This window comes from Pseudomyrmex gracilis, unplaced genomic scaffold (genome assembly GCF_002006095.1).
Source record: "Pseudomyrmex gracilis isolate BER0280 unplaced genomic scaffold, ASM200609v1 scaffold_11, whole genome shotgun sequence".
NCBI lineage: Eukaryota > Metazoa > Arthropoda > Insecta > Hymenoptera > Formicidae > Pseudomyrmex > Pseudomyrmex gracilis.
In genome coordinates this window covers 166,824-183,711 of record NW_018020595.1, presented here as the reverse complement: position 1 = coordinate 183,711, position 16,888 = coordinate 166,824, and the positions used below count along the sequence as shown (strand labels likewise).

The window sequence follows — 16,888 nt, the reverse complement described above, 5'->3', positions numbered from 1 at the left end:
CCGGAAAACCTCATTTGCGACTCAGTCGACAACGATTGAAAAAAAAAAAAAAAAAACAAATCGCATATTATGTCAGCGACAAACGAGAAGGACAGATATCTAACCGTGTCTAATAGACTGCGAACAACAACTCTTCCTTTCACGAATAATTTCGAAACGATGCTAATTAAAAAAAAAATAAATAAATAACAAAGAATCTGCGGAGCGACATAATATCGTGTGCAATGAACAACGCAAAAACAAAGCCTGCGCGGACTAAGTTCATCATTGTTTCATAATGTACTAATCACGGCGGTGGAAACGTGGTCATCACAATCAGTCAGTTCATCGAACAAAAAAACCCTCAATAAAAAAATCTCTCATGGCAACTGATGATAAATGTTTAAATGGCAGAAAAAAAAAACCAAAACAAAAACGGTATGTTATACAAATCGGTTTGCTCAGGCGATGCGATAGAAGCGAAGACTAGGACGGAGACGCCAGGTAGATCCAGCTGCGCGTGTTGGACGAGAATAGCCGTCGCTGCGCTGGTGCTTATAATAGCGATTATACTTGCCCTGGAACCACAAATGTTTCGACGTGTCATCCACACCTTGTCTAACAATGCCCCGAGGCAAACCGGGTACGACCACCGTTCACATTATTATTTTTTATATATATTTTCTATTTTTATATACATATATATTTTTTATTTAAAAGTATTTTTTTAAATTATTACCTCGTCGAGAAAAACATTCGCAAGTTGTAAAATTTTTCTCTTTATTTTTCTCTTACTGTGTATGTTTTGTTTTTTGTTTTTTTTTATAAATATCTTTTTTTTTACGACGCAGAAAATTTTTCTCGTTAATGTTTGAAGCTTCACTCATCAAATAACCAAGTGAGTCTTCTTGCTCGCGGTTTTTGATTGTGAAACTTCAAACATCGATAATCAAGAAAAAAATGTTTTTCTTTTAGATATCACAGATTCTTTTTTCAAGAAGAAATTAGATTGGGATTGTGTGCAATAATTCGGGAAATGGATTAAGATGTTTACAAAGTATGCGATGTCCCAGAAGATATATGCGTATTTCTTATGGAGAAATCAATTTAAAAAAAAAAAGCATATAATGAAAATTATTTTTATGTCAAAAAGATATTTTCTGTCGAGCGTATCGCAATACGCTGATTTTAACAGTGGCGTTTTACAAATCTCTCTGTAAACGCGCGACGTGTGTCATCATCTGCGTGAAAAACGCAGAATTGTCCTTCGTACAGGACTTAATTCTCTTCCACTGTATCGAATATTACGTTACGTTGATGACAATTTAAAGTGACGAGGACAGGTAAAAATTCGCGAACAACGTTCGTTCCGCAAGCTTTCTTTTTTCTCGAGTGTCTGCATGAGATTCTTGATTGTTGACACCCCCCGCATGACTGCATCTCTCACTGGCATAATTTAGTTTGCGCTCATCGCAACGATAGTTTTGCGCGGCGCCCTGTGTGTTGTCCACGGGACGGTTTTTTCTCGCCGACTTTAAAAAGATGTTCTTTTTTTTTTTTTTTTTTTTTACGCCTAGTTTGCATGTACTTTTTTGTATTATATTGTAATCGGAAAGAGAAGCTCTCCTCTATACGTATATATANATATATATATATATATATGTGATCTCTTGTTTCTCTTTTTTTATCTTTTTTTTTCTCTCTCCCATTTTTGTCTTCTTTCTCAGTTTTTTGAGCATCCTATTAGTTCACTCTTACCCTTTCTAGCTGTCTTCTGACTCAATAAGCAACTCAAGATAAAGCTAAAGTGTAGAGGGACCAACAGTCGTGTTTTTTTAGTCTCACACGTTAGGATTGTTAGGCGAATCGTCATGTAAGTAAGTCTCTAAGTGTATTGTACATGTAAAATATTTTTTACACGTGCGTGAAAGCACAAGTGTGCGCGAGAATGGCTTTCTCTCTCTCTCTCTTTCTCTCTTTCTCTCTCTAATCTTTCTCTCTGTCGAGAACAACCACCTCTCGAACGGCACCGAGATCGATGCTCTCGCGAGACCTTTTTTTTTTTTTTTCCTATACTTACATATACGACGAGTGTGTTGTGTTGCACCGACTTACAGCTTAATTTCTCAATTTCCAAATCGCTCTCTTTTTCGTTCCCGCATAAATTGCAACGCGTTAACACCACGCAGCACGAGACAAGACCGAAGCGCAACGACGTGATCCCGGCGAGTTCGATGCCCGTACGCATTCAAACGAAAACTCGTCGTGATGACGTTCGTTCCGTCGGTTTCGATTCTCGATGAAGAATCGAAACGGAAGAAACGCTTCTCGTCTTTCGCGATTGTTCTTCTTGAATCGCAGCGGCTCGCTGCTGCGATGAAAATTTAAATAAACGATCGAGATCTGCGATCCACTTCCCGTTAACGTGCGAAACGCAAGTATTAACTTCGAGCTCGTCGGCTTCTCTTGAAGAAAATCATCCGCAACGATCTTATTAACATTCCTTCTAGAACCTAATTTCTCACCAATATACCCATGTAATAAGATGTATATTGACCGTTCGTCTAACAATACTAACTGAAGTAGTTAGTACGGGCTCCCATGAAATGTGGTTGCCGAATTTTTGACGATTGCGTTTTGCAAAAAAAAAATAAAGAAAAACTACGGTCAAAACACAAAAAGACAAAGATCACAGGGAGGATTTTCCACTTATGGCCATTTGGTTTCTACTTTGTGAACAAATTTATTTTTTTGCTGAATTTTTTTTTTTTTTTTGTTTTTTTTGACGACACCTCAACTCCAAACAGTACGTCTCTTGCGCGTGTGAAAAAACGTTAACAATAAAAATTGACGTGTCCGCGACTCTCTCTCTCTCTCTCTCTCTCCCTCTTGAGAGATTTTGCTCCGTCTTTCGTCGTGTGTCACGACATTTCCAAATTTCACTCCCACCCACGTGTTTCAATCACGTGTGGCGGAATAAAATAAATTTTCGACGTCGCGAAAAGAGAGACCGCCACGCCTTTCAGTTTTTACCGTAGTATTATTCTTCTCTGTTGTTACTGAGAACGTTGATTATACCTACATTTCTTATACGACTAACTTGCTACATGCTTTTGTTCAGCGGCTTTTATTCAGCGCTTCACACGAGCTCGCTGCGCGCAGCACAATCGTATAATTACCGAGAAGTATTCAGAATGTTGCTCAATAGTAAGGTCGTCGAACTTTAATAATTCGCTCGTAGGTCAACAAGCGTCGTTACAACGTCGGGGGGGGGGGAGGGCTCGTCTTCTTACAACGTAGCAAAATTCTACCACGAGTAACGTTGCGTATACAAAAAAAAAAAAAAGACTGACGTCCTACACACATAGAAAACTCGGGGATACAATTAAAAATAAATAACCAAAAACTTTATTTATATCTTTCTATCTATATTTTTCACATTTCGTATTACGCATCGTAAAATGTCCGATCTAAACTCGATTGTTGCTAAAACTCTGAAGAATCCGTTGCATCTCACTCGCTGTTTAGAATTCGGAATCGACGCACGTGCGAGATCGCTTTGTCTCTTTCGACGAAACGCGATACATTCAGGAAACGATTTCTCGTGGAATAAAAATTGAAAAAAATAACAACGAGTAAAATTACCTTCTCGTCGGTTGTATCGCGACTTATCGGACATTTTTTTTCGACACGGAGCGATCTCCTCATCGTGCGATTCGATTTTGTTCAATGGCAAACAAAAAATTGTGTTGTTGAAAAAAAAATCTCTCTCGCAGAGGCGCAATGAAAATTTACACTCGTGACGCGGAAGTAAACGCAAAAGTATCATCTGCGCGTGAGAGTAACAACGCGCGCGCGCGCAGATGTCACGAGTTTTTCACTCGAGAAAAAGCAAAACGGTTTGCATATATAGTTTTTTTTTTTTTTTTGGCTGGTTGAGTGAAAATGCGTTATATATTTATATTATGTATCGTCGATCGTTTTATTATTTTTTTTTTTTAGCGGTGTTGTAACTTTTTTTATATGTGTCTAGTCTCTTACCCCCTTGTTTTGGGCATGATGTAAAATTGAAAGATATGACGACTTACTCGTACTTGTTTCTCTATGTAAGACACAGCAACAGAAAAAATAATAACGACAATTTTCGCTCGAGACCCAATGATCGCGCAATGTTGTTTGACTCGTTCTCGTTTGTTGTCGCAGAATCTGACTTTTTGCAACATAGCGAGCCATCCTACATGGAAACGACTACGATCGAGGTGGATCCCGTCACGCATGAAAGGTAAAACTTCTGAGCTTCTTTAGCTTTTCAATCGTGTTAAGAGCGAAAGTTACGTCAAATGTTATCAATTGTTTTTACAATCACACTTTCTTTATTTTTCAAAAGAATTTGTCTTGAGGACTTGTTTTTTATTTTTACTTTATTGTTTTATTTGTTCTCCGTGCGACGATTTAGAAGACAGAAAGAAAACATTGATCCAAATTGTTTTTCACAAAAAGTTTTTGCGTTTTTATACGTGAAACGAGTCGTAAATCGTGTGTAAAACGTAAACGATTTTTTGCAGTATAACAACGACCACGCGAACGGAATCGAGAACAATATCATCGTCCGTGGGAGCCGGTGGCACGGACGATCTGCGGGAATCTATGCAGAAGATCATGGACACGTTCATGACGGAGGAAAGAAAGGATCACTAAATAGGAGAGCGTACGTCCTTGGAATCTCACAATGAAGACGGAGAAAAAATCGCGAATGAGTGAAATCTCTTGATACATGGATTCTCTCTCGTGATAAATCTTCCTTGACGCGAAACAGCTCGAACTTCGACGCGTCCTCGGGTGTCGAACCGACGAGTTTTTTCGATCGCGATCACAGGGGGAGGAGATCGTTTTTTTTTTTTTTTTGTTTTGCGGAAAAGGCAGATGTGGGAGGGCGTGCGTTTCCGTCGCTCCTTTATAGAGTGTCGTCTCTCTCTCTGAAGCGCTACGCGCGAAAAAAAATAATAATAATAAAATAAAAAACCACGCACGATGATTTCATCACCACGCTCCATGGCCTACGCTTCGGATTTGCTTGCCTTTCCGTTCCGCTCGGTTGCCTTAACGTCCCTTTACGTTCGAAATCGCGCGATTGACGACGATGTGTCTATGTGTGTCGCTAGTCCGACTAGCCGTTACGCGCTAGTCCTCACTATGCCAACCCGTCCATACGTACGTACCACCGCCTTTCTCGTGTCGTTCGGTGTGCGAGTCGCGGAAGCGAGAGAAAGATGTTACGGGCGGTATAAAAAAAAAAAAAGAAAAAAAAACGACAAAAAGAACGCGGCGGGAACGCGGCAGACGAGAGATACAAATGTCTAAGAACGAACAATTATCTGCCTGACATTATTATCGACTTTAGATAGTAGGACGATTCTCGCGAAGAAAAACAAAACAATAATCCGTTCACACACAAGCTTTAGGATGGTTGTACTACTCTGTATCCGCGCAATATGTTGCTTACAATAATATATACATATATATATATATATATAGATCGGGGGGCAATATATACATATATATATATAAATATTATATATATATATATATATATATATCGCTAATACTTATCGACAACGGACGAACTATTGAAGTTTGCGAAAAAAAAACGACGATGAGAAAAAAGTTTCTTCTTGTTATTCGACTCAAGTCGCGATATTTCGTTCGCATCTTAAAAGACACGAACTGCTAGAGAAGCGCAGAGATCCGTTCGCGTGCGCACCGGCCGCGTGTTGATTTTGATTAACAGCAAGAAAAATAATAATAATTAATAAAAAAAGAAAATGTTTTTATCCGCGCATCGAGAAGGAGGAGAAAACACAATAATGTGTAAATTTAACTTGTTTAAAGGTATACATTTCCTAACAACAATTTTTAATTGTATATATGATAATTTCTTAGCGTAATTTAATATATATGTAAATGTATTATGGATTACGCGCGATATAGTAATAACCGTAAGATATACACACACGCTATATACGGGAATATTTTTAATTTATACAGCAAGAGTCCCTCTCTCTTTCCCTGGACCACCATCACCACTCACCGTTGTAAACGCTCGTTATAATTTGTATAAGCTCGAGAAAAGAAAAAAAAAAAAAAAAGAAAATAAAGTATACTCTATATCAGCGTCGTATCATTCATGTGAAGCGGTGTAAACTAACTATTATTGTTATAGTGACAAGGCAAATTATAACAATTGTGACGATGTAGAGAAATTACGTTGTGTAACGAAACGCGTCTTAATAATAACGATCTGGAATTCGTTTTTAAGCCAGTGTTAGCTTTCAGTGTACGACACACAGTTCTAACGAGCACAAGAAAAACAAATTATAACAAAAGGAAAATCATATATATTATAATATATATTATATATATATATATAAATATATTATAAACTTTAAATAAAAACTATTAAATAAAAAAGCTATTCTATTAATGTATGATATATATATTGAAAAAAAAGATAGCAATGAATTATATTATATCTGAAGTTTATAAATTATTGTCTATATATAAATGACTGTTGTACTACGTTTTAAAAATAGAGAGACTTGCCTAGAGCCTATCTGACCTAAGGACCAAAGGCACAATCACACGCGCATCAATAACAAAATAAAAATAATACGTTTCCCATTCTACCATGGTGACATTTTATAGCTTGTAAGCGCTTCCGACGCTGGCGCTTCAATGCTGATTCTCGACATCTCGGCGCCGCGATTCTCGTCCCACGAATAAGAGAAGTATTTTCTACAACGATGTATGTAATCGTTACATCGAATTATCGCGAAATGTAATGTAACACGTGTAAAACGACATGTAGCAATAGCCAATACACTTTATGTATTGATTTGTGCTGTCTATTTATCGCGCGTGTCATTTATTTATTGTCGAAGTATTGACGCGCCAGTTGTCCCGAGCCCGACGCTTTATATCTCTCACACATACACACATACTTTTGTACAAGTTAATTTCCGTGAACAACGTCGAGCAGCCAAGAGCTATATATAAACTTCCCTCTATGTACTAATTCTATGTCCCTCTCCTTTATATTATAAAAGGCATTAAATTATCATTACAACAATGGCATTGCATGGTGTCGAGAAATAATATCATAAAACACGAAAGAGACTATAATTTACTATATGATATATTGTGCGATATAGAATTATCAACGGTAATAATAAATAAAATGTTGCAGCAGAATTACAAAATGTCTTTGTGCAATATTCGAGAGAGTGAGAGAAAAGAAGAATTTATTTCACATGTAATAAATTCGTTTTAGTTTGCGTTTCAATATCAAAATTACGTTTATAATAAACGTTCGGGCTTGCGACGAACGAGCTATAAAACTATTAACTAAAATAATAAAAGTAACTTATTATTTCTTTTAACCAATATTCTCTTAGAAAAATAACAAACGTCATCACATTGTGCGTAAAAAACTCCAAGCAGAAGCAATATCTTACGTAAGTATACGTGTATCAATATGCCTCAATTTTATAAAAAAAAAAAAAAAAGAAAAACGATCATGCGTGCAAACGATCTTATTGCTTAGTTATCTGGTATATTGAATCGACTATAAATCTATAGAAAAGACATGCGTGGAAAAGTTTATCTCTAATCTCGTAATTTTTTGAACATATATTTTATTCAACATGAAAAAAATTCAAGTTTATAATAAAATTTTAATGTTTCTCTCACTTAAATCTAATCGCAAACAATATTTGATATTTCTCAGATTCTTTTATTATTACAAAAGTAATCAAGTAACTTATTACATTTATCGTCGTTGTTGGATAGCCAAATGTCGAAATGTAGTATTTATATATGTGTATATACCACATACATGTGTGCGTATACATACACGTATGTACTACAGCTTCTTTCCGATACAAATTGCACTGCTACATAACAAAAACGCAAATTGTCTCCTTCGAGAATTACATCACACATTGTTTGTCGTAACAGATTTGATCGTTAACAAATATATGTGTTCATCAATCGGAGCTACATTAAAATAATAAGTTACTATTGTTGAGAATTTGTATTCATGTTATATGTTTGTTTCTCAATTTTTATTAATTCAGTAATTAGCTAATATTGCATTTTAACTTGTTTTACGCTATCGTCGAAGCTTGATAAGATGTAATTTTTTACGTTCCTTCCTCTTAATTGCTCATTAAAACATTTCAATGTACACAAAATATGAGAATTGTGATATACAACAGTGATATTTCTATTTCCGATTTAAATAATGACATACATGTTACATTGGTAAGTAAATACACGATACAAACATGAGAGAAATATACAGAAAAACTGTGAAAAACACACAGGTGTCGGTTATTCTGTACATTTGAAATCAACGCAAAAAAATATTGCGACATATGTTAAAAAAACCTGCAAAAATTTGCTATTAAAGAAGAAAAACTCAAAAGTTTTATACAAAATTTACTAATATCACAATCAACCACATATAAATTTCGAATTCGAGTACTGCTGTCCGTGAACTGATAATTTATTTCTATATATGTATTTTTATATCGGTACAGAGATGATGAGCTACTGTGGATTAGAAGGAAACTTTTTGATGTTGGATAATTCAGTGAAATGAATAGAGCTTCCCCCAAGCATTTTCGTGATGTACCTTTTCTTTATTATTACACTGCAGGTCATCAGATCTGTAAGAATGGCCGAACATTATAGTAACATTATAAATACAGAGTAAAAAAAAAAAAAAAAACAATAAAAGAATCAAACTTTTGAAGATAACATCTCGAGAAAAAGATTACAAAAATCTATGAAATTTAGTTTCAAGAAGAAAAACAGACTACAGAAATATATAATTTGAATGAAAAGATAAAGAATAGGCAACAATAATTTTATAAAATATCTAAATAAAAACTTACATTGTCAACATCATCTTCATCATCATCACTTATCTCATCACCAAACTCAATATCCTCGTCGAATCCATCTTCCACGAAGGTGACTGTATCGTTGATGCGTACTAAAATTAAAACTTCACATTAGAATACAAAAAAAGAAAAAACAAACTATGAATTATTTTACAAAAAAAATTTCACTTCAGAAATTCTACCGGACTGTAGAGATCTCGCGACAATATTTTCTCATCACTCACCAGTTTCTGGGAATTCACCGTAAGTTTTCAGATTGCGCGCCTCATCGGCAGAGTATTTCAATATAACATCTGCCTTAGCATCCTGATAATCTCGCAATCCGATTAATATGATATCTCCTTGATTTATCCACACCTTTTTTCGAAGCTTTCCCCGGATGTGGCACAACCGCTTGACTCCGTCGAAGCACATGGCTTCTAATCTGCCGTTACCCAGCATTTTTGTTACTTGAGCATATTCTGCGCAGAGAACAAACATTTTATCAATTTATGTCAACCGACGCGAACACGATTTTCTCAAAATCGTTATAAAAACTTCTACACCGCACTCTCACCTTGTCCATCTTCCTTGAACACCAACTCTCTTTTTTCGGTTTCATTCTCGTTCTTTCCTCTCCTCCTGTTTTTACCTCCCTTTCCTGTGGGCAAATCGTCAATGTGATAAAAAGCGTTTGAGCAAAATTTGCGAAAAAAAAACAAAAAACGTTTGCACGTGCGAAATCACTTCTACAGCGAGTAGAAGTTTTTAGAAAAAATCTATTTTTTTTTTTTTTTTTACTTCTCTAACGCGACTCGAACCCCAACCGAGAGTTTTGCAACCAACTCTCTCGTTTTCTGACAATCTTAACCAGGTTATGTGGTCAGCTTGACCACATTGCGACATGCAAATTCGCGACAATCGGGGGGCGAGGTAGACGAACACTAATCGAATCGGCAACCGCCACTAACCTTTATTCTTTGGCATGATGATCTAAAATCAGATCGCAGGAACGAAAAACGAACAAATCGAAAGAATTCTTAGCACCGAGAACGCAAGCACGTCAATCCTTCTGTTTTGGAGGCGACGGAAGTGAACGGTGAGCGGAACGTAGTTCATTCGGATCTCGTTCTACGGAAGTAGGTCGCAGCATCGTCGCTACCCGCCACCATTTCTCTCAGCTGCGACCTGGGTGGCTGGCGGAGGAGCACCTGTTGACCCGCGGGGACCTGGATTCTCGAAAAAAAAAAATACCACGGCAACGCTAATCCGATTTAATTAAACAAACCCTTCTGAAATTGGCCGATCACACTTCGGCGCTCATCGAGCACCCCCCTTTTCTCGCAACAAATCGCATACTTCGCCGTGTAACAAGTTTAAGTTTTTTGAAGACGTTCCATTTAATTGCGCCAACATACATCGATATTTTCAAAGTAAATAAAAAACAGTATAATTGTGTTATATACACACACGCGCGCGCGCGCGCATCGATTCTTTTGAAGAAATAATAATCTTTTGTTATGTATTTTCTTATGCGCGCTGTAAACACACACGCTTCTCTCGTCGCACTTTTCATATTTGATTATCATAGATAAGATATCTCTCGCGACACGCGGTATATATTTTCAAGCAACCGAGTTCCTTTCGTCTTTTCTTGCTCTTGATCGAAGATCGCTCAGTATGATCAGATTTTTCTTTATTTTTATAATCGTATCGTTTGGATTTTTTCACGTGGGTAAGTTCGATTGTTTGTTTGTTTGTTTGTTTGCATTGTTACAAGTATAAAAGTAACGCGGACATTTATTACATTTGTTATACAAAACAAATAAGATATATTGATTTGTGTTAAAAAAAGGGCGTTCAATTGTTTTTGTTTTTAAGTAATTCAATCGAATGAGGACGATTTGTGGTGCTACACGTGTAACACGGATCTAGGACAAGGACATAAGGGATACTGTAACGATCCTTATTCGTCTGCTGCCGTTGATCTGGTCGCTTGTCCTCGGAACGAATCTCATCACTGTCTCAAAAGCATCGTGTTGTGTACGTAAAACTCATTTGTATATTTTGTAAAAAAAAAAATCTGATACACACGCAAAGTATTTCAAAAATTGTTGAACGTAAATCATCTCTCCGACAGTAACTTGTTAATAAATATCATATTACGATAAAGTAGGAAAAAAATCTACTTTTCTACTACTTTACCGTATGTGATACGTGACGTTGTACTAGCTCCCTTTTTTTTTCGAAAAACTGAAATGAAACGAGAAGTACCTAATGCGAACATTTATTATTGCAGATAGGAATATTTTAGTGACCATACGTGGTTGCGTGTCATCTCGACGAGTCAACGGATATTGCGACTACGAGGATAGTTTCCCGCGCTCGAGTATCGAGTGTTATTTCTGCAAGGAAAACGGTTGCAACAACAAGGAATCGCTCGGTCCGATGTCAAAATGGTATCTCGGCGTGCTCGCAATTATTTTGTCACGGATATAATCAATATAAAACTGCGCAGGTAATAAGAATTAATTAAAAAATTGATAATTTTTTTTTGTGTTCACTTAACTGTATATTCACGTAACTTTATATATGTAAAGTAATGAAATTTGAGTGAATTTTTAATGTACTTGTTCTTAAGAAATATTCTCATTTTTTAAATATTTCCTTTCTCTTTCTTTCTCTTTCTCCTTGAGTATATTTTCTTAAAACCAAAGACATTTAATCTTGTTGCCGGTCACGCAAATTCGGATAATTTGGACAAACAAGTTTGGTCACTGGACAGAACGTACGTACTCTAATATGAATAAAAGACTAAGCCGCGCTTAGTCACGCAGTTAGCATTTAATTGTGCGACCACTTTGATAGTAAGTTTAAATATATGTTCGTCGATGATTATGTTTTACGAGAAATGCGATAGATCGGAAATAAGTGATTCCTTTTACCAGTCCTGTGAGTTGCGACAGCGAAAACAATTGCGAGTTTATTTAATATGAAAAATTGAGAATTTTAACAAATAATTTTTAATATTGTAAATACATGTGTATATATATATCGCGTGTAAAGAGAAAAACAGACAACGTTTTTTTTACGTGTCTTCGAAACAGATATTCAGATAAAAAAAAAAAAAACTAGTTATTTTCATCAAGCACGATAAAATCATCGTGTGTTAGATGTATGAATAAACGGTGTGGAAGCGATTACGAAGGGGAACGGGTTAAATACGGGAGTCAAGTTGATAATCTTTAGCGAGGTTAAGTGCTTTCCTGACCTCTCTTAATGACTCGGTAGGATACATTTTTGCAATATCGAATTAAATGTCTTGTACATGTATTTCGACAATTGTTTACAACAATATGATTGCAAGGGGTGGCTCACTTGGGAATCTTCTAGCGCCTATTTCAAATCTAACGGCACGGTGTGTGTATTTAATGAGAAAAAATAGTTTATATTGTATATTTAAATGAAAAAAAATAATATAAATGTCGATGACACGCGATCGAAGTTTTATTATTACAGATACAAAATTTTGTGTGAAAACATCGCATCAATAACGGAATATTCTCTTAGAATCTTATTTCTATATGGTGTTTCGTAATGTAGTATATGATGCATGAGAGAAATTTGCATACTCATTACACAAAGAAGGAGCGACTATAATGAAGAAGACTGACTTTTCAGTATAGGAACAGAAGAGAGGCTGAGAGCGAGCGAGCGAGCGAGCGAGAGAAGGAGGGAAAAGAGTACTCTTGGTAAAGAGGGTGTTGGTTCTTCAGTATCAAACCGGACAGGTTCGACAGTGGCAGTTTCGAAACGGACATCTAGATCGTTGGACCGATAGTTACTGCCTAGTTTTCGAGGACGCAATAGTTGCGACTTTTCGAAGCGATCTTTCGAAAAGAACACCCGTGGTTTCGTGAGATCCTTTGAGAGAGATATTATTGTTTAATATATTCAAAATGATCTCCAACGAACGCGCAGTGTTGATAATCTTCGCGATAACTCTTTTCGTAACGTCAGGTGAGATTTTTGTATATAATATATTTGAAGGAAGACGCAGATCGAGAGCTTGTGACAAGAAATGGTAGTTTTATGAAGATTTTACATTTTGGAAATGTTGAATTGTTTTGAAAAAACTGTGCGTATGTGTGTATAATAAGCGCGATTATCAATCATGTTGATTATATCTGCAAACTAAATTAGGAAAACAATTTTGCTATTTCAGAGGATTTAATTATTTGTGTGTAAATTGTTGGACATGGTTTAGATTGGCAAACAATCAGTATCGTTGACAAAAAAGTGTGTGTTATCCAACACATTGCTTTGCTTTTTGGGTGCAGAAATAGTGCCAACGCGTTATTTTATTTTTTCTACGTTTTTTTTTTGTTTCGTCTAAACGCGGCTTTCTAAACTCGTGTAGTATTTCAATATTTGATGTTAAAGTATCAAAAAGAACGAGTAAATTATCGCCGTAGTACTCGTTTTTTTTATTGTTGCTCCGAACTACGACGTGCGTTTCACAATATTTTGTTATTATTTGCTCTCAATTATTTTCTCGCAATACGTTGCGCATTTACGTTGCGCTCCAACGTATTTGAACAATGGCGGCAACTTGACTGCCACTGTGATACAACCTGCTTAGTTTAATACGATTACTCACCATTACGTCACTTAATAATAGCACCGCACCTGTTTTTATAGTACTGCGCAGTTTACTGTCATGAAAGATTTCAGATTTAGAGATTATGTTGTTGTTTTCTCTCTTTTTACAAAGATCTCATTTTATTCAGTTAGAGGTGTTATGAATGGGCTCGATCTTAGAAAACACGGAAAGATAACAATAGTCATTTCAACTTGTTGGATTCGAATTTATTTAAAATATTGTTATGTGAATGTTTGGTCTTCAACAGGTTCCGCCTTACGATGTTGGGTTTGCTCGTCTAACGTGAATGTCGTGTGCGACGATCCGATGAATACTACGGAGCACCACACTACATTCCATGCAAGAGATTGTAATGAATATTCCAGGGATCACCTCTCAGGTCACTACGGCAATTCGAGAGCTGTTTGTCGCAAAATCGTCAAACGAGGTAAAATTCTCTGAAAAAAAAAAAAAAAAAAAAAAAAGAAATCGAGAAATAAGGCCAAACGTTGAATGGATATGTGGGAAATATATTTTTCAATGTATAAATTAATGCACATAAGTAATGCGAATTGAATTCAATTCAAGAATTGCTCATCAGATCAACACGTTCACATCACACAATCATCAACAGTGTTTGGCCTTGTTTTTTTTATTAGTTTGTTCCCATAGTAAGCCGTTTACAAAGTATTTGATTCAATATTTACACAAATATTTCACAGAACAAATCTCGTACAAATTTTAATTAGTTTTTAGTAAGTTTTTATGTTATGAATGGACTCCTCTCCCACATAGTTTCGTTTAAGGATCTACAAGTGAAATGTTCTGCACTATATATTATTTGTTCTCTCGATATTCGTCCTTGTTGAGCGTAAAAGAAAAAAAAATAGAATGACAACAAAAGAGTTTCGCTTTGAGGACGCGAGATTATACGCAGCTTGAGTAAATCATCCACATCTTGAGGCGCGAGTTTTTCGAGGATGGATGACGCATTACAGAAATGAGGGAATTTAAATCGCGCGTTCTTTAATACGGTGTATCCTTTCAAGTGTAACTATACGCGCACCGTAATACGCTTCGCACATTGAGTCATGCTACTTGACCGGAAAATAACGATGACAATTAGAGGCTGGTAAACAACAAGGTCAAAACCACACCTTGCGAGAAAAATTATTCACGGCGAGTTTGATCAAGTTTTTTTCGTATATCTCTGTATGTGTGTGTGTGTGTGTGTTTGACACACTGAGATATCATATCGTACATACAAATCAGTAAAAAAACAAACCAACAAACTTCACAGAAAATATGAACGATCAAGTGAGACGGAAGTGTGGCAAAATCGTGTCTTTCTTGCGTGTCGTTAAAATGTGTCATTGGTTAAGTCTCAAGGTAAAAACGCAGCGTTATTAACTGCACGCCCCGAACACGTTGATTTGACCGGGAGTTTTTTTTTTTTTTTTTGTTAGCATTGTATAGTAAATCGGCGTGCGTGAAACAGACAGCAGACAGATCGTAACTAGGAATCTCGGAACGCGAAAATTACGTAAGCGACAATATTACGCTATTATAAATCAGTGGTGTACATACACAGATTGCTATAGAAAAAGATGACGCGAAGCTATTGCGTACATAACACTCGTTCGTGCAAAATATATTTCGCGTCCCGACATCGTCGCTCCCGAGCGCAAAATGTTACAGGAACTTAGAAAAAAAAAAAGAAATCACAGCTCTAGGTCGATGTCAATATATATATACAAATATATGTATATAATAATTATATATATATATATAACTAGATATAGAGTAGATATAGAGAAGATATAGAGAACTTAGTTACAAAAAAATTTGTTCACATATGAAGAACTTAATTTTCCCGGATAGTAAAGAACCACTTGACTTTTAACAAACATATCTGTGTAATGAAACTTGTGATTGTTTAGATTACGGTCAGCGAATTGTCGTGCGACAGTGTTCAACCCTGAATCATGACGAAATTGATATCGTTGACGGCACGTGCGGCGCTTCCGCGCAACAAGGTCCCGTCGAAATTGAATCCTGCCACATCTGCAGCACCGATTTGTGCAATTCCGCGACGAGCGTTTCCACGATGCAACTGCTTTACGCCGCTGTTCTGGTATTCGTCACCTACGTCTTCCATCAGTCGAAGTACTGCGGTCTTTAATCATTTATGAACGAGACCAATTAGTAATTAAGGAGAAGAAAAAAGAATTAAGTCACAAATAGCTGCTAGTTATCATGTGTGTGTAACTAACCATTTTTTTTTCACCAACATTTTTACTTTCGTTCGATAGCGATTTAAGAGACGTATGCGAACGGTAAGAGGTGCAATTGAAAAAAGAAACATATGTTTATATATGCGTAATCTTCTTGCTCCGTAATTATCTCGAAACGAAAATTATAAATAATCGTCGCGCGTACTATGAGTAATGTTGATCTATCAGTTTATTGTATATATAAAATAAAGGACACATAACATATATAATTATAAAACAAAAAGTCTACAGAACTGTTTTTTGTTTGTTTTAGATTTGTTTTTACCGTCCGTTCACAATAAAATCGGCTTCACATATTCGTTACATTCGATTTTACGGTAGAAATAGATGATACTTAACTGCACTTGACAGACCGTCTCTCGCACTAATTCCACCACACAATGAATTAGGTCGGCCACCGTTGTGCGTCATCTTCATTGGGTCAGCCTTATTTCGTTCTAAGTAGACATTATCTCAAGTCCGTCTTAAATGAATGGCACTTCCCCTCGTTACTTTTTACACACGTTCGTCTCTTCTCTCGTTGCGTTGTGAGATTTAGATATGTACGAAGCGAAAAACGAAAGTGGATATAAAAAAAAAAGAAAACTTATCAGGTATCCGTCCAGCGTTAGAATATAACAGAGAAATAATTGTCTAAATGTTAGCCATTGTGTTAACGTTTGTTTGTTTTGTTTTTTTTTTTTTTTTTTTTTTTTTTTTNTTTTTTTTTTTTTTTTTTTTTTTTTTTTTTTTTGTTTTTACAAATCTTTTATGTGTATATAATGACAATTTTTTTTTCCTTCATTCTTACATTGTAGGTTAATAAATAATCTCTAGCACGTGTCCGATGCAAAAGTGTGTGTATCCGTCTTAATTAAAAGATGTAATTGTGTGTATTACGCAATCTCTAAAGATTAAGAAATTATTTTAAGAGAAAGTTGTGCACTTTATTATAAAACAAGTTTTCTGGAAAGTCACATTCTTGGAAACTTTATCCAGTCCATCACGTATTTTTTCGCATCGCGATTGAAGAGAAATCGCACGTATATATA

The 16,888-nt window shown here is 35.9% G+C and overlaps 3 protein-coding genes across 22 annotated transcripts in view; 2 read left to right on the top strand and 1 right to left on the bottom strand.

Moving 5' to 3' along the window:
- The window catches only part of LOC109863641 (ankyrin-2-like), an 81,147-nt gene extending 75,022 nt beyond the window's left edge, over positions 1–6,125 (top strand). For 15 of the 18 annotated variants that reach the window (XM_020443998.1, XM_020443996.1, XM_020444005.1 and 12 more), the window contains 2 exons: positions 4,183–4,261; positions 4,545–6,125. In XM_020443998.1, the coding sequence (XP_020299587.1) occupies positions 4,183–4,261; positions 4,545–4,677 (212 nt within the window). In that variant the 3' untranslated portion in view covers positions 4,678–6,125. Of the gene's footprint in view, positions 1–444; positions 623–1,746; positions 1,853–4,182; positions 4,262–4,544 lie in introns of those variants that run through there. The other 3 variants (XR_002251371.1, XR_002251369.1, XR_002251370.1) reach the window with 2 other exon arrangements.
- A 1,525-nt stretch (positions 6,126–7,650) lies between these two features.
- Positions 7,651–10,050, bottom strand: LOC109863017 (eukaryotic translation initiation factor 1A, X-chromosomal). Its single transcript, XM_020443195.1, has 5 exons — positions 9,893–10,050; positions 9,499–9,582; positions 9,167–9,403; positions 8,934–9,034; positions 7,651–8,705 (listed from the first exon to the last, which is right to left on the bottom strand). Exons 1-5 carry the CDS (start codon positions 9,906–9,908, stop codon positions 8,700–8,702), a joined length of 444 nt encoding a protein of 147 aa, XP_020298784.1. The 5' UTR covers positions 9,909–10,050; the 3' UTR covers positions 7,651–8,699.
- A 347-nt stretch (positions 10,051–10,397) lies between these two features.
- Positions 10,398–16,475, top strand: LOC109863002. Of its 3 annotated transcripts, XM_020443179.1 has the most exons (5): positions 10,817–10,964; positions 11,221–11,439; positions 12,603–12,941; positions 13,832–14,011; positions 15,504–16,475. In XM_020443179.1, the coding sequence occupies exons 3-5, from the start codon at positions 12,881–12,883 to the stop codon at positions 15,743–15,745; spliced, it is 483 nt and encodes a 160-aa protein (XP_020298768.1). In that variant the 5' UTR covers positions 10,817–10,964; positions 11,221–11,439; positions 12,603–12,880; the 3' UTR covers positions 15,746–16,475. The 3 variants fall into 3 exon arrangements, with proteins under 3 accessions (XP_020298778.1, XP_020298772.1, XP_020298768.1); XM_020443189.1 differs by lacking the exons at positions 12,603–12,941; positions 13,832–14,011; positions 15,504–16,475 and adding exons at positions 10,398–10,656; positions 11,691–11,905 and having other exon boundaries at positions 10,803–10,964; XM_020443183.1 differs by lacking the exons at positions 13,832–14,011; positions 15,504–16,475 and adding an exon at positions 10,400–10,656 and having other exon boundaries at positions 10,803–10,964; positions 12,603–12,885.
- The last annotated feature ends 413 nt before the right edge of the window (positions 16,476–16,888 follow it).